The sequence below is a fragment of the Chlorocebus sabaeus genome, chromosome 24 (genome assembly GCF_047675955.1).
Source record: "Chlorocebus sabaeus isolate Y175 chromosome 24, mChlSab1.0.hap1, whole genome shotgun sequence".
Classification (NCBI taxonomy): Eukaryota; Metazoa; Chordata; class Mammalia; order Primates; family Cercopithecidae; genus Chlorocebus; species Chlorocebus sabaeus.
Window position 1 is genome coordinate 47,303,113 of NC_132927.1, and position 18,039 is coordinate 47,321,151.

The following is an 18,039-nucleotide window of genomic DNA, read 5'->3' on the forward strand; positions in this document are numbered from 1 at the left end:
AGATACTTGGGAGGCTGAGGGAGGAGGATCAGTTGAGCCCAGGAGTTCAAGAGTTGAGTGACCTTTGATCACGCCACTGCACTCCAGCCTGGGTGGCAGAGCAAGACCCTGTCTTGAAAAAATTTGCCATTCATGAAGTGTAAAAGGTGTCTCATTGTGACTTTCAGTTAACCTTTCTGATTACTAATGAGGTTAAGCATCTTATTTTTTTATATGTGGTCCATTTAGGTTTTTCTTTTTTCCAATGCTCATTTATGTTTTCTTTCATTTTTCTTTGGAGTTGTCTTTTTCTTAATGATTAATAGGATTTCTTTTTATATATTCATGCTATTCCTTTATTAGTTGTGTATATATTACAGTCATCTCCCACTTCTGACTTGTCATTTTGCTTTCCTTAAAGTTTCTTATGATTATCATATATTCTTAAATTTAGAACAATGACATTTGCCACTTTTTAGTAATCAGGTTTTTTGTTTTTTGTCTGTGTGTTTTTTTTTTTAATGAGACAGAGTTTCGCTTTTGTCGCCCAAGCTGAAGGGCAGTGGTATAATCTCAGCTCACTGCAACCTGTGTCTCCGAGATTCAAGTGAGTCTCTTGCCTTGCCTCCTGAGTAGCTGGGATTACAGGCATGCGCCACTATGCCTGGCTAATTTTGTATTTTTAGTAGAGATGGAGTCTTACCATGTTGGCCAGGCTGGTCTCAAACTCTTGACCTCAGGTGATCCACCCACCTCAGCCTCCCAAAGTGCTGAGATTACAGGCATGATTCACATGCCCGCCTAGCATTTTTGTGTCTTAATTATTTTCTACACAGAGATCAGAAAGGTATTCTGTATTGTCTTTTTGAAGTTTCCTGTTTCTTTTGTTTTCACATTTCAATTCCACCCAAAGTTATTTAGGTCTGTAGTATCAGGTAGGTTCTTAAGGTTTATTTTTTTCTTTAGGAATCTCAGATTTACCAAGTATTTGTTAAATGAACTATCTTTTCCTGAGTAATTTGTAGCACTCTCTATGGCGTAAGCTAAATTTTCATTTCTGGTGGCCTGTTTCTGGGCTCTGTTCAGTTCTGTTGATCTGCTTGCCTGTGCCATTACCACACCATCCTTATCAGTTTTAAAAAATGACTCTTGATAGCCAGTGGGGCAAACCTCCCACCATATTCTTTTTTAGGAGAGACTTTGCTATTCTAGGCTCTTGGATTTTTAATGTAAACTTTAGAGTCTGCTAGAGAAAGTCTGCAGGAACTTGGTATTTTTATTGGAGTTACACTAAATTTGTAGATCCCTCTGCTGAGAATTTGTATCTTTACAATATTGAATCTCTCCATTTATTTAGTCTTTGTAAGTATCTTTCAGTAGTAGTTTTTCATTTTCTCCATTAAAAGGAAATTTATTATTTTATAGTGTTTATGCTACTATAACATTTTTTATAATTTTGTTTCCCCCCTAAAATGTTGCAGCTAATTTTGTGTCTAGCAATCTTATTAAACCCCCTTATTAATGATGTTCCCTTGTCTATATGATCACAATTATTTCTACCTTTCTAGTCCTTATACTTCTTGTTTAATTTTTTTCACTGGCTGTGGTTTCTAGCACATGGTTAAGTTGAAATATTATTGGTGTACATCCTTGTCTTTTTTCTAATCTTTAATGTTTTTAAGTTTCACTATTAAGATCTTTGTTGTAGGTTTTTATTTTTGACATCTCCTTTCCTCGCCCTCTTGTGAATCTCATGTTCTGTTCTGAGGAAAAGAAATTAATAGGAAAATAAATACTTGTATATGTAGAGCCTGTCCCTGTGTGTGGTACATTGTGGCTCTCAATTTGTTGTATGAATGAATAAGTATAGCAGAACTACTTGAGCTTTATGGTTTTCATTGGTCTCTCTCTTATGTGGTACAGCAGGTAAAAAATGGTTAAATCTTTATTTTAGAGAAAGAATCAGTCAGTAATTTTTTTTTTTATATTTCTAATGCTTCAGGAAGTAACATCGAATTTTACGATTTGAATACAAACATTTGAAGAAAGATCATGGTTTCTCTATGTTTCTCATGGCAGTAATGCTTATGATATTGTAAACTACAGATCAATTTAAACTGTATGAAGCTGGATTTTAGGTTGTTCTCTGAGAGAGATTATGCTGTTTAGGAACTTTGTTCCTGTGAATATAGGAACTTTGTTTTTTATCTATTCTTATTTTTATGAGCATCATTTTACTCCAGATTTACAAACTTGGTACTATAATGGTGTTGCCAAGTTTCTGATCAAAGCCTGAGCATGAGCAATTAATACGATCCTAATAATCAACAAATTAGTTTGTGAAGACGTCTCTGTAATTCAGATTACACCCCTTCTGCTTTTCTGCCTTTCCCTGTACCTGGTTTTTTTTTTTTCTTAACAGATGGGGAAGTTAAGGCATAAAGGTAGATATTACCTGAATTTGGTGTATTGCTTACTGCAGTAGACCACTTTGCTTCTGTGCGAATAATAAACTACTATGCTTTCCAGGTATGTGCTGAAATCTCCATTGCTGCAAACCTGCAAGTCTTGCCAATAAAGAAAACTCTTACTCAGCTGTTTTATATGTTTACCTATATTTAGAACATCTACAGCTTGGCTAAGAGTTTTATTTCTGAATTTATAGAGAAGAAAGAAGTGCAGAAATTTTACTAGAGGGTTTTTTTTTTTTTAAAATAAAAACACCTGTTCATTTTTTTGCTTCATCCTTTTTATTCCTTTGATACCTCCCTTCTTCCCATGCATTGTTGTTCGTTGACCGTTAGTTCTAAATCATTATTTCTCAACTGGGGGTAATTTTGTCCCCCAGGGCACATTTAGCAATGTCTGGAGCTCTTTTTGGTTGTCACACTGAGGGGCTGCTACTGGCATCTAGTGGGTAAAGGCCAGAGATGCTGCTAGCCATCCTACAGTGCAGTCAATAATTATGTGCCCCCAAAATGTCAATAGCACTGAGTTTAAAAATCCCTGCTCTAAATAATGGTGTTTACTTTCACATTTGAACTGGAAAGACACAAGTGCCTATTTGGTGTAAGGCAGTATGTTTTCTTAGAAAGAATGAGGGCCAAGTGCAGTGGCTCGTACCTGTAATCGTAGCACTTTGGGAGGCCAAGGTGGGAGGATCCCTTGAGGCCAGGATTTTGAGACCAGCCTGGATAATACAGTAAGACTCTGTCTCTACAAAAAAAAAAAAAAAAAAAATCAGCTGGGTATGGTGGCATGGGCATGTAGCCCCAGCTACACAGGAGACTGAGGTGGGAGGATCACTTGAGCCCAGGAGTTCGAGACTGCAGTGAACTATGATTGCACCAGTGCACCCTGGCCTGGGTGATAGGGCGAGATCCTGTCTCTTAAAAAAACAAAACAAAACAAAAAAGCAAGAATGTGGGCTTTAGAGTTTCACAGACCTGTTTTTTGAGTCTTATCTAAGGCCATGCTGGTTATGAGTACCTGTATTCAAGTGTGTGGGAAATAAAGAAAGAGCAGATATGATAACTTATTTGCAGAATGCTGAGGAGGTATTATTGCTGTCCTCCTCTTCCACCTGAACTCCATCTACCAGTGACTCAGTTTATGTTTCATTCCTCCTCTGAGACCTTAGGCAAGTTTTTATGCCTTTGGTTTTCAGTTTTTTCAACTGTAAGAGGAGAATAATACCACTTATAAATATTAGGGCAGGTTTCATCAGAAAATGCAAATAGAGCACAAACTCCTATGACTGGATATAATAAGTACTTAGCAAATATTTGTTTTTATTATATTATTATTATTATTTTGAGACAGGGTCTTGCTCTGTTGCCCAGGCTGGAGTGCAGTGGTGCAGTCATAACTAACTGCAGCCTTTACCTCCCAGGCTAAATCTGTGTGCTCACCTCAGCCCCTTGAGTTGCTGGGAGTGCAGGCACATACCACTACGCCTGGGTAATGTTTTTGTAGAGTTGGGGTTTTGTCATGTTGCCCAGTCTGGTCTCAAACTCCTGGGCTCAAGTGATCTGCCCATCTTGGCCTCCCAAAGTGCTAGGATTACAGGCATGAACCACATACCCAGCATGTTTTTATTTATTATTAATGATAACTGTATGTTCAGATTGTAGTAATTTGGACTTGCTATCAGAAGTAATGTATAAAACTAGGCAGGATTATCCATCAGTTGATGACTGGATAAACAAATGTGGTTTATCCATAGAGTGGAATATTATTTGACTATAAAAAGGAGTGAAATGCTGATGCATGCTACAATATGGATGAACCTTGAAAACATTATGCTAAGTGAAAGAAGCCAGATACAAAGCATCACATATAATTCCATTTATATAGAATGTCCAGAACAGGGAAATCTGTAGAGACAGAATCTAGATTAATGGTTGTCTAGGGCTAAGGAGGATGGAAAGTGATGGGTACTAATGGTTAAAGGGGCTTGTTTTTGAGATGATAAAAATGCTCTAAAATTGGCTTTGGTGGTGGTTTAATAATTTAATGAATATGCTAAAAACAACTGAATTATACAGCTTAAAAGGGTGAATTGTATGATATGTGAATCATATTTCAATAAAGTTGATATGTGTGTGTGTGTGTGTGTGTGTGTGTGTGTAGACTAGGCAAGATGAGGGCTCTCCTTTCTGTGTTATTTCATTTCTTAATCTGTACCTTGCTCTCCATCTTCTGATTTCTTTGGATCTCACTTAGAGGATGCATTCTAGTGGAGAAACCCTAATATTGCTGAATAATCATTGCTAATTCAGTGTGGTGATAGTGCCTCTATATACATACTTAAAGTTTTTCCAATTTAGAAAAATTTCTCCTCTGGCCTACATAGTTTGTATGAATTAACACCAGACAGCTTTTAAACGTGAGCATGTTCTACATTTCTCACACATGAGTATTTGTATACTGAATTGGCCATATGTTTACCTGAGTTCCAATATATTTTATTTTTATAATTGGATAGTAAGTTAGAAAGCTAGTTTTCTTTGTTGAACCTTAGTTAGCTGACTGTAGTCAATGGCTTAGAGTTAGGAACCTGTTAAGCAAACAGGGACATTATAATTATGAGCTCATAGATAATAAAAACACTAGAATTCAAACTGCTATACTGTTAAATATTTAAATGGAAAATTATACATTGCTTATATCTTTTGATTGCAGCTGTCAAAATATTCTACCCAAAAAAGCTTAAAGGAATTTGCTACTCACATTTCTGAGAAGTCTGCATGTGAGGGATGTCTTCAGATGCAGTGTTTCAAACTGTCACTTCATGTCCCTGCTTCTCTTCTTCTAGCCAGGTTCTGTTCTTTTCTATTAGTTGGCTTCTTAGAACAGACTCCCACTTAATGTTTGTAAGATGGCTGCAGCACCTCCAGGCCTTAAGTCTCAACATTAAGAGTAGCAGATATAGAGAAATATCCTCTCAGCAATAAGACACTCCTGGCCTGATTCATACTAGCCTGGGTTGGGTCCTGTGCTTATTCTAGAGCTAATCTCAATGACCAGAAGAATGGGATATGCTGATGACTTTGGACAGTAGAGCCCAATCCTAAACCTGAGGGTGGGGTCAACATTACCCAAAAACTTGTAAGAGTTTGGGATGAGGTGGTTTACCTGAAGAATTTGGTGTTGCTTTTTTTTTTTTTTTTATAATCAGAAAGTTGAATTGGATGCCAGATAGCAAGATACATCCTCTGTAATATCCAACACATATATTGTAACTTTTATCCAGATAATAGCAAAAAAAAAAAAAAAATTATTGACTACTTACTCTGTTTATACCAGGTAGAATGAGTAAAAAATCTCTGGGCAAAAAGTAGGATTATGACTTATGCTAAGAGTTGTCTTCCTGAGGAACCTTATGTAGCATTTTCTAAGTTTTGTGAAATTTGGTGTGTGGTTTTCCCTGTAAATCTGGGTTACTGTTATCTGTAAGTACTGTGTTTGGGCTTCTTCAGGGCTTTGAACCTAGTACTTTTCTCTCTCTTGTCTTACTATGTCGTTACTATGTAGCATCACTTTCCTTTTTTAACCTTGGCCTTCTAAACATGTATAGATCTAAAATCTTAGGTTTCCAGTTCTGTAAAACAAGTTAGTATTCTAGTTAAATTCTGTTTACTTGAAGAATACAAATACAAATAGCTTGACCAGAGCGACTGTTCTCTTGTGTGTTCATCACTGTATCACGCAGCTCATTCGGACTGATCTCGCGGGGAGTCGTTAATATAATATCTGATTACATCCTGTGTTTACAATTGAACAATTTCTCTTTGCTCTTAGGAAGCAAATGGCAATCATTTCTTTGCGAGAGTGGTTTGATAGCACATATCATAACATATTTAGTATGCTATAATTGTAATTAATGCCAGTTTCTAATGTTGGATTGGATGTAGACAGTTTGGAATAAGAGAGTTTTACATATTTTCAAGTAGCGATGTGGTGATAAAATAGTTCCAATTATCAGACTTGTAAATGAAGAATGATCATTGTTTACCTTTTTTGCTATTTGCTTGATTTAAAAATCAGATCTCTTAGTTTTGTAGAAAAAAGTATAACTTAAAAAATTAACAAAGGAAAAGCATTGGAGTCAAAATAATGACAGTTACTCTTTTTCTCATTTTTTTCTCCACAGTGATCCTGGTGGAGGGATTGAAATGTCTGAGTTTATCCGAGAGGCCACACCCCCAGTTGGTTGCAGTTCCAGAAATTCTTATGCCGGTCTAGATCCAAGCAACCAGGTAGGAACCTGTGCTGTTTTATTTGCCTTTTTCCCTCCTCCTGATGGTGGTCTCCGTTATTCTCATGTCTTTAAGTCAGCTGATGTTTTGTCATATTTTTCTGATTAATATTTTTTAATTGTTTATTAATAACATCTTTAGTAATATTCTTTTTAAGTTACTTTTCACATTGATTAATTACATATTTGTTGAGCATTACTATAGACTCATCTTTGGGTGTATAGTTTTGATTATAACGATTGTGAATACCCTTAGGAAATTTAGGTTCCAGCTTGCACTGTTTTATTTACCTTCACATCATCTGTATTGGAGAGGTGTAGATGTCTGTGGTTACCCCCGGTTTAAATGTGGCCAAAAAATAAAAATAAAAGTAAATGCTGAAAATCTCTCAGTGTTCAAGATGTTGAATGGTAAGCCTAAAAGTAAAATACAAATTTGCTTTTACCATTTTTAATGTCTTTCTACTATGTAACTTTTAACTTAAAATGGTAACTCTTAAAGTATTACTTCAAAACTTGGCTGGACCTTTGCTGCTCTAGTTCTCTTATTCATCCTAAATACCTGGATACTAATCAAAGTCCCAGTTACTCCTGCTGTTCTTCTCAGCAGATGATTTCATTGGGTAGAGTAAAATTCTATGAACTGTGTTGGAAATGTTCATAGTCTTCTCATAGCAGACCTTTACATAACTATAGGTTTTAGTGGTTATTATGTCAGTCCTTTCATTACATAGAAAAAGAAATAGCTGATTTATATCAGGGTCTGGACTAGACCTCACTTCTCACTCCAGTCTTCCTGTTATCATACGACACAGCTTGTGGATTAAAACCATTCTTCTCTTTTCTCTTGCCTTTCTGTTCTAGAGAGAGACTTAGTCATCCTTATTTTCTGGTGTAACTAACTTCTTGTAACTATCCTACATTTCTCAAGATTTTCAAACACCTTATGGTGTTGACCCTTTCTCTTGCAGATGGAGTACTTATTTATATGGCACTTTATAAGGCTCTACAGAGTAGATTTTCCTCTTTTTTTTCTCCTGTCTTATATACTGCCTTGTGTACAGTTGACTTTAAATTAATGATTGCTAATTATCTTTATGTGTCTAGGTAATAAAACATTAGCGGTAGATCAGACCTAGCTTCTCATTTAACAAATGAGTAAATAGCAGACATAATTCTGCCAATTTTGACCTGTAGTATTCTACTCTTCTGCATTGGTAGCCCTAAGAACAATGTTATGAAAAACACTATATGAATCAAAATCTTGAACAGGGTCTTGTTTTCTAATATATTTTGATAGAAGATTTGACTCTTATTTGATTAGCATGTTCATGATTTAAAGAGAATGACTAAACTGTTGAAGGTAACAGTTTTGGTTGTGATCGATTATAGTACAGAACATGTAGTTTCTTAAATTTGTCTTCCTTCCATAACAAACTCATGGAATGGGAGATGTCAGAGTTTTGTTGTTGTTGTTGTTGTTTGTTTGTTTGTTTAAAGACTGTGAAAAGAGCTATGACATATTAATTAGATTGATACTTTTTTTTTTTCTGAGATAGAATCTTGCTCTGTCATCCAGGCTGGAGTGCAGTGGCACAATCTTGACTCACTGCAACCTCCGTTTCCCAGGTTCAAGCCGTTCTCGTGCCTCAGCCTCCCAAGTAGCTGGGATTACAGGTGTCTGCCACCAAACCTGGCTAATTTTTTTACATTTTTAGTAGAGACAGGGTTCACCATGTTGGCCAGACTGCCTCGAAGTCCTGACCTCAGGTGATCTGCCCACCTCAGCCTCCCAAAGTGCTGGGATTACAGATGTGAGCCACCATGCTCAGCCTTAGATTGATACTTTTTGTTACAAATTTTACAATGCCTTTTTGAAGACAAGGGTTGCTATCCTTGATCCTGTGTTTTTTTTTTTTGTTGGCCTTGTGTTTCTCTCAGTTTCTTTTTATAGAATGAAATAACTCAATTCTTGAATATGGCTGCATGTTTTGTATTCTTAATTAACCCTGGACTTTCTTCTTATTGACAAATGTAGGTAGTATCAGACCCCCAGAAAGTAAGCCTAGATTTCTCCAATCATCTTTTGGAGACCTTTTTTCCTTTTTGTAATAGGACAGATGGAAGGGCCAGCAATGGCCAGGCACTTTTGGATCCTGTGACCTTGGCATCCTGTCTGTTGGAACTTGCCTGTTTGTTTTAGGGAGGGAGTCCCGTATTGACTGTGATTAAAGCATGTGTGCATGTTGTTAAACACACAGCATACCTTTTACTTAAAATAATAACTTTTTAATAAAAATGGGCAAATATTGGAGGTTATTGTGCTACTTGGATTTTAGTGTTTTTGTTTTATAATGTTTATGACAAAATAAATGGTGCCATAATTATTCTTTTTTTTTTTTTTTTTTTTGAGACGGAGTCTCGCTCTGTCGCCCAGGCTGGAGTGCAGTGGCGCTTTCTCGGCTCACTGCAAGCTCCGCCTCCCGGGTTCACGCCATTCTCCTACCTCAGCCTCCCCAGTAGCTGGGACTACAGGCGCCCGCCACTGCGCCCGGCTAATTTTTTTCTATTTTTTAGTAGAGACGGGGTTTCACCATGGTCTCGATCTCCTGACCTTGTGATCCGCCCGCCTCGGCCTCCCAAGCCATAATTATTCTTACCCTTTAGAGAAGCTGAAGTGAGGAGGTAGAGTCTGACTGTGTGCAGATTGCTGGAGATGTTACCATTATAGACATACTGTTGTTTCTTGTATGTGTTTTATTATAGAATGTGTAAGACACTGCTACGCATTATCGTATTTTATGTGAATTTCTTGTGTAGTAAACCGTGAACCCGCTGACCATAGTAGCTACATTGCAGTCATTGTTACCATTCTTTCCTTCACCTCTGCCTTTTTCCCTTTCATCTTCTACCCTCCATTTCCATTCTTTCTTTTCTCCACCTTTATTCCTCTCCTTACCTCCTTCTCTTTCCTTTTGTCACTTTTCTACCTTCAAATATTTTAGTGCCCAATAGTATTCAAGGCATTCTACTTAGTGTGGGTTGGGGAGTGGGTCTTATACTGAAAGAGATTGTGATCTTATAGTAGATGTGATATAAGTAACCAAAGATAAAGATGTGATATATGTTACCAAGGGGCCAGGCGTGGTGACTCATGCCTGTAATCTCAGCACTTTGGGAGGCCGAGGCAGGTGGATCACGAGGTCAGGAGATCAAGACCAGCCTGGCTAATATGGTGAAACCCTGTGTCTACTAAAAATACAAAAAATTAGCTGGGCGTGCTGGCATGCACCCGTAGTCCCAGCTACCCAGGAGGCCGAGGCAGGAGAATAGCTTGAACTTGGGAGGTGAAGGTTGCAGTGAGCTGAGATGGCACCACTGCACTCCAGCCTGGGCAACAGAGTGAGACTCTGTCTCAAAAACAAACAAACAAACAAACAAAAAAAAAAACGAAGTAAAAATTGCTGTAGGAATGTTACAGAAGAAGAGCTAATGATTTCATAGGATAAAGTAATTGTTTCCAGCTGGAGAGACAGGCATAGCTTCTTGGTGGAGGTGGCCTTGCCTGATATGCTCTCTAGTTAGGAGTAACCTTTCTTCCCTGGTATCCATAATCCTTCCTATGGCACTTGTCATAGAGAAGAAACAGTGGAATATTTTAGTTTATGCAAAACACTTAAATAAAAAACTTCACCCGCAGGTGTAGAAATATGCTATTTTTTCTTAATTTTTAAATTTTCATTTTTAGGAAATTTAACAAGTGAGGGTAAACAGGAAAATTAAAATAATCCATAATGTCATAATTGATTGTATCATGAACATTAATATCATTAAGTGTTTTTCTACAGTGACACTTTGGGGAATGCATTGCATTTGGATGTACTATAGTTTATATTCTGGACGCCCTGTTGTTTCACATGTAAATGGTCATGATTCTTAGATATTTTGAGGGGAAGTATAATGCAGAAAAGTATGAAGAATAAAATGTAACTACTCTATTATACCTGTTAAGAATGTTTTTGTCAGCAAGTAGTAGAATACTCAACTAATAGTGACTTAAAGAAATAGTTGTTTTTCACCTAAATCTGGAGGTGATTGTGTGACATTTATTTAGCAGCCTAATGTTAGGCCTCTGGATTGGCATCTCTGCAGTTCTCTAGGCTTTTTCCTCAGGGTTGCAGGATGAGCACAGAAGCTTCAATCAAGACCCTGTTTGAAAAGTTAGGAAGCAAGCAGTAGTGTGGAACAGAGATTTTCCTTGATCACTTTCTTCTCAGACACACAAAGACGTTTTCCTGAAGCCCTCCAGCACATTCTCCCACACGTTCATTCACCAGAACTAGTTCATATACCTACCTCTAGACCGGGGACTGGGCCCACTTCTCATATATCAGAAGGTGTATGACCAATTTTGGAACAAAATAGGGAGATTGTTAAAGAAGGAGAAAGGAAATACTTTGTGAGCTTCTGAGCAAATGACTACCATATCCATATTAAATTTTTTTTTTTTTTTAAGTTTAAATTCCTAGATGGGTATCCATAAAATGGTGTTTTTGTTTTCTTGTTTGTTTTTAAATTTCTGTCTAGGAAGTTATGTTTAATTCTAGTAGAAAAATAGCATATGTTAATTCTGTAGCTTATGTAGCAGGTGTAAGAATGGAACTTTCTTTTGTAATAAAATGCTTTTTTGGTTTTTTCTTGCTGGCAAATTGCAATGTCTTTTATGGCTAATTGAAAGCAGAAATTAGGAAAAACTAGAAGAACCAAGCTTAATAAAATAGTTCAAAATTATTACAAAGCTTATTTTTTATTGACTAACTCAAGAGTTTATTTGTAGTTTCAACCTATATATGTATGCTTATTTTTATTTACTTTTTCACTGACATGTAACTTATACAGCATAGTACATACCTTCAGTGTACAGCTAAGTAAATTTTTACATCTGTGTGCACCCATTCAGTTGCCATTCAGATCAAGAAAGGCCCTCATGCCCCTTCAAAGTCAACATTAACCTATATTTTGAGTGTATTTTTTGTGATATACACCTAACTAAATCAAACCAATGAAGAGGAAGACTTAGTAAAGTATAAAGTATTATATGAATGTTCTTAATTTTATTTTACAATGCTAACTTTGCTTGACTGTTTTCTTCTTAGAATCCATGGAAACGAGTTATAGGAAGAGTTGCTAAGACTTGCTGATTTAGTAACTGTTATGTTATCTTTGATTTCCTTAATGTGGAATTTGTAGTACTTATTTATATTATTTTCATGGTAGTGTAATAAATAATGGCTGTGAAATTTTAGGGAAGTGTTAAACTATCTTGAATATAAGCACTAAAAGCTCAACAATCAGGTTTTAATTTTCTCCTTACAGTTTGTGCTAAAAATTCCTTTTTCATGGATGCCTTAGACTTTTATTGATTTATTTTTTAATGTTCTGTCTATGAAGAAGTACTTACTTTTTGTCTCCAACTAAAGAAGGTACATAATGATACACTAACAATTTGATGGTAAGACTTAATGTTGCACTTGGTAGCATATGTTAATGTTTGTCTGCCAAACCTTCCTTTTATACCCTAAGAAGTCTAAATGTATTTCAGGTAGACATAAAGCCTGGTTTTGCTTTTGTTTATAACATGAACATGTCATGGTGTAGTATAAAAATGATAGTTGTATGACATGAGTTGCTTGAGATTGGAGGATCTGGCTTTTGGTAGGGCTCCATCAGTCCTGAGCACACAGAGGGATTGGGTAGCTCTGCACATCAGTAAGACACGTGCAGCCTGTGCCACAGCCAGCAGGTTAAGTGGCTCCAATAGAGCTTGTCCAACAGGTATCTTTTAATATTGATAAAAGTGACCAATAACATGTTTTGGTCATATAATTTTGTTTGATAATCTTGCTAGTCTGTATTGATAATGACATAGCTAGCATTTTAATTAGTTTTACTTACTTTATGTCATATTTTCAGATTGGATCTGGTTCCTCGCGTCTTGGAACAGCAGCAACTATTAAAGGTAGGTGTGATCTAACTTAAAAGTTGCCCCTGACTTTCCCTTTCATTTTGGTTGTAGTGAAGGTAACAGTATTATACATTCACATGTAATGAAAAAATCATTCTTGAAATTATTTTATAGATAAAATTATCTATCTTATTAAAAGTTACTTGACTATTAAAGGTAGATGTGATCTAACTTGAAAGTTGCCTCTGACTTTCCCTTTCATTTTGGTTGTAGTGAAGGTAACAGTACTGTACTTTCAAATGTAATGAAAAAAATCATTCTTGAAATTATTTTATAGATAAAATTATTTATCTTATTAAAGGTTGCTTGACTTAAATTGTGTTCTCTTTCATCATCCAAATTTCACAAAAGTGACCACTTACATTACATTGCATGAATTACGTAAGTTTTGATCTATAAGAAACTTCCTTGCCTTAGAGGGAAAACACTTTTGTGGGTTTTAGTGGGGTTCATAGAAAACTAAATAATTTGATGGTGAAACCTTTGAATATGGGCACAAATGAAACAACAAAAAAAAGTAAGTTATTTTCTGCTGTTTGATCTATTCAGATAATTCATATTGTTTTTACCGTACAGTTTTTTAGGTTACTAATTTTCCCTGGGAAGGAAATTCATGTTGGTTCGAGTTATGTAATTTGCATTCCTTTTTAAAATCCACTTGTTTTTAAAGAAATAGTTTTATTAGTTTACATTTTGAAGCTTTCCATGTTATATTGTTTGGTTTGTAGTTCTGTGAGAATAATTAAGTGCTCTGATAGTCCATGATACTTCCTGTTAGTTCAGTGCATCTTCCATTATTGTAACCTTTGATACACAAAAACTGCTTTAGTTGATAGACATCAGTACTCCTTGATGTATTAATACTTCCTTGGTTGTGCCACACTACAGCCTTACTGTTAATATAAGGTCCTCACATGTTTCTCTTAACTTTGTAGGAGATACAGACACTGCTAAGACTTCTGATGATATCAGTTTAAGTCTGGGCCAAAGTTCTAGTCTTTGTAAGGAAGGAAGTGAAGAACAAGGTAAGAACATTATACTTTACCATGATGTCATATACTGTGGTAACCAGAGTTAATTTGTAGAATATGCTGTGTACAATCTGGCAGGAGTTTATAACAATTTAATATGGTATTTAAGGAAACATTAATATAAAATGTTACTGGGATAGTAGTAATACAGAGTTATACAGGCTTTTAGCTTACTGGAACTCAGTTATACATGTTCTGCCAGATAAATATGGAGAAATTCTATGAGCATATGCCCCAGAGTGGCTATGAGATGGGAGATAAGAATCTGCTATTCTTTTAGTTGGTCAGACCAAGTAGCCCAGCTTAGGGATAACCTAGTATGTAAAACTGTTACTTTCCTTCGGTACAATCTCTAAATGCCAGCTGCTTCATCTCCTGCCATCTGCAAAAACAGCAATAAGTTTTGACGTAGTGTCTTAGTTCATGTGCATTGCTATAAAGAAATACCTGAGACTGGGTAACTTGTAAAGAAAAGAGGTATATTTGGCTTACGGTTCTTCAGGCTGTACAAGAAGCATGGTGCCAGCATCTGCTTCTGGTGAGAACCTCAGAAAGCTTCCAATCATGGTGGAAGGGGAAGGGGAGCTGGCATGTCACATGGTGAGAAAGGACGAGAAGAGAGAGGGGAGGGGTGCCATGCCTGCTCTGTTAAACAATCAGCTCTTGTGTGAACTAATAAACTGAGAATTCACTCATTACCGCAGAGGTGGCAGCAAGCCATTCATGAAGGATCCACCCTCATGACTCAAACACCTCCCACCAGGCCCCATGTCTAACATTGGTGATCCACATGAAATTTGGAGGAGGACAAATAGCCAAACCATATCACAGAGAAATAACTTGCTGTTGGACCTACTGAGAAACCGTGCATCTATTACCAACATGGTACCTTCCTGTAGCAGATTGTTAATAGAAATTTTGGCTATTTGTGATTTTTTTTCTTCAACTCAGTTGTAAATGAATATTTTGGATTTTATTGAGTCTTTTTAAACTCACATTTTCATGTTTGATTTCTAATTTTCAAACATAAAGCAACAGATATGTCATCCCCATTTTCTGATGGAGATTTTCCAAAGTTCTGTAATCAGAACCTGAACCAGAACTAGGTTAGAAACTTTTCTCACTATTGCCACCATGTTATAACCCTGTCATTTTTATTAACCTACGGGTGATGTTTGATGGGCAGACAGGCTGACAAATTTATTCTTCTTAATTATGAAACTTGTTTATGAGGCTACAAACGGATAACTAAATTATGACATTTGCCCATTCATTTAATATTTTTCCCAGGTTGATTTCTTACAAGCGTGTTTTGTTACCGTTGGAATTTTAAGTTTATTATTGTAACTCTCTCCTTTTTTTGAATTACCGTACCCTTTCATTGTTTCTTTGCTTCTGTGGACTCTCCTATCTAACCTTATACCTCATTCCTAAAACCGAAAAGACCTTTACATGTACTGTGTGGGCGGGGCACAGTGGCTCATGCCTGTAATCCCAGCACTTTGGGAGGCTGAGGTGGGTGGAGTTTGAGACCAGCCTGGGCAACATGGCGAAACCCTGTCTCTACTAAAAATACAAAAATTATCCAGGATAGTGGTGCACACCTGTAATCCTAGTTACTCAGGAGGCTGAGGCACGAGAATTGCTTGAACCTGAGAGGCAGAGGTTGTAGTGAGCCGAGATCATGTGACTGCACTCCAGCCTGGGTGACACTCAAATAAATAAACAAACACACATACATAGGTACGTACATATGTATGTACGTACTGTGTGGTATGGAAACTTAAAAAGAAAATTAAAGGTGACTCAACTGGCTGTGGTGGCTGATGCCTGTAACCCCAGCATTTTGGGAGGCCAAGGCAGGAGGATTGCTTGAGTCCAGGAGTTTGAATCCAGCCTGGGTAACATAGTGAGATGCCTGTCTCTACAAAAAATAATAAAAAAATTTAGCCAGGCATGATGGTATGTGCCTATAGTCTCAGCTACTTGGGAGGCTGAGGTGGGAGGATCGCTTGATCCCAGGAGGCTGAGGTAGCAGTAAGCTGTGATAGTGCCACTGCACTCCAGCCTGGGCAACAGAGGGAGACCCTTTCTCTCTCTCTCAATCAGCCAACCAATCAATCAGTCAATATCAATTTCTTTGAGAAGTACAATATCCTTTTCTATAATATGAGACCATCACAGTGTCTCAACAACTAGATAATAATCTTAGAGGGGTTGGTGCCCTTGCGTTTAGGGATTATATATCTTATTTTATATCTGGAAAGTACCATATACAAACAAGATTTTTATAGTCTGGTAGGTTGGGAATTATATACACACAGATCTACCCTTGCAACTATATATTAACATAGACAGTGATGTCTGACATTCACTTGGTCAAGTTTGGGGTCGGCATACTTTTCTGTGAAGGACCAAATAGCTTTGTAGGCCATGTGGTCTCTCTTGCTACTTAGCTACTCAGTTCTGCCACTGTAGAGTGAAAGGAGTCATAAACAATACATAAATAGTGGGCATGGCTGTGCCAGCCTAAAATTTGGTTTACAGAAACAAGTTTGAGGGCTGGATTTGGCTTCATGGGGCTTAGTTTGTCAACCCCTGGTTTAAGTCCTCTTCTAAGCATTTTATATGCATTTACCCAGTTAATCTTCACTATAAACGTTTGAAGTTGGTACTGTTATTATTCTCACTTTACAGGTGAACATGTTATTGCTTAGAGAGAAGTTATAAGAAACTTGCTCAAAGTCACGCAGCTACAAAGTGACAGTCCTATAATCCAAATCTGGTTTTGAATTAGGCTTTTTAAAATCTGTACTATACTACTTTCATATAGTTTTAAAACTTGCTTTTATCATGCAACATTTTTCCATATATTTAACATTTAAAAAATATTGTTGAGTACTCTTGGCACTGTTTTAAGTACTGGAAGTAAATCAGTGAACAAAAAGACAAAAAGTTCCACTGTCATGTGGCTTCCATACTATTAATACGGAATCATACCGGTAGAAATCAACATATAGTGTAGTAAGTAGAGACAGAAGATAGGGATTGGTGGGGACTAGGGAAACTTTAATTTTAAATAGAGTAGTTGAGGGCAAGCCTCTCTGAGAGCAAAGACCTGAAGAAGGAGGAGTGAGCTCTCAGGATATCTGAGGGGAGGGGCCCCCTCCACGCAGAGGGAACAACAAGGGCAAAGCCCCAAAGTGGGAGCATGCCTGTCAAGTTTGAGAAATATTGTGGCTGGCTCAGAGTAAGTGAAGGGCCAAACAGTATGGAGTTTTGTAAGCCATCTTAAATGTGCTAATTTTAATTCTGAGTGAGATGAGGAACTGCTAAAGGGTTGTATTTCAGCGGAATCACTCTGGTTCCGATTTTGAGGAATATATTAAAAGCGGCAAAAGTTGAAGCAGGAGCTCACTTAGCAGATGATTGCAGCAATCCAGAGCACAGATCAGAGTAGTGAGAAGGAGTCTGACTGTGTGTGTGTAAGATGCTAAAAAGATGGGTTATGGATTTGGATATTCTGTGTGAGAGAAGTAGTGGTCATGGATGACTCAAAGGCTTTTGAGTTAAGCATCAGGGAGGATGGGGGCCTGCCACCTGAAGCGGGGAAGACTGAGGAGGAGCAGATTCGGGGTGGGGAGAGCATGGAGGGTAAGTTAGGGGGTTCAGTTCAGGGCATATCAGGTACTGTTAGACCTGTACGCAGCAATGAGTAGATAGGTCCAGATTTCAGATAAGAGGTCTGGGTTGGGGGTTTTAGATTCAGGAGTTGTCAGTGGATAAATAAAAACAACAACAAAAATCAGTCATATCAGTTAAGGGGTTGGGTATTATGAAGTTGATGAAGTATCAGGGCAAGTATACTTGCTAGCTGCTTGGGGTTTCTGTGGCCTGACTTCTTGATCCAAATCCCTTTTCCTAGCTGTGGTTTGGCGCCACCTAGTGGCAAATGTTGATGCTGGCTTTAATACCATTTGGGACTCTTACTCCTGTGGTTTGGATTTACAGGACAATGGCCTTTAGTTAGTTGGTTAACAGTTAGTTGATTAGTTGACACTCATTTTGTCACCTGATTCAGGATGACTGGGGGAAAACAGGATATTGGGGTGTATCTTCAACTTTTTCACTTCTAAGATAATCTACAGTTTCCCTACCTCTTGCTCATGTCTTGCCTTTCCAAGATCAGAACTTCAGACCGTACCCATGTGAATATGAGGGCTGGGTAGAAGATAGAGGAACTA

The 18,039-nt window shown here is 37.3% G+C and overlaps 1 protein-coding gene across 8 annotated transcripts in view; it reads left to right on the forward strand.

The window, feature by feature from the left end:
- The window catches only part of PCNX1 (pecanex 1), a 210,817-nt gene that overhangs the window by 43,794 nt on the left and 148,984 nt on the right, over positions 1-18,039 (forward strand). For all 8 annotated transcript variants that reach the window (XR_012090995.1, XM_073011117.1, XM_073011116.1 and 5 more), the window contains exons 3-5: positions 6,635-6,740; positions 12,713-12,758; positions 13,700-13,789. Coding sequence is in view for 7 of the 8 variants with exons in the window: in XM_073011117.1 (XP_072867218.1) it covers positions 6,635-6,740; positions 12,713-12,758; positions 13,700-13,789 (242 nt within the window). In the remaining variant the exon portion in view is untranslated. The remainder of the gene's footprint in view (positions 1-6,634; positions 6,741-12,712; positions 12,759-13,699; positions 13,790-18,039) is intronic.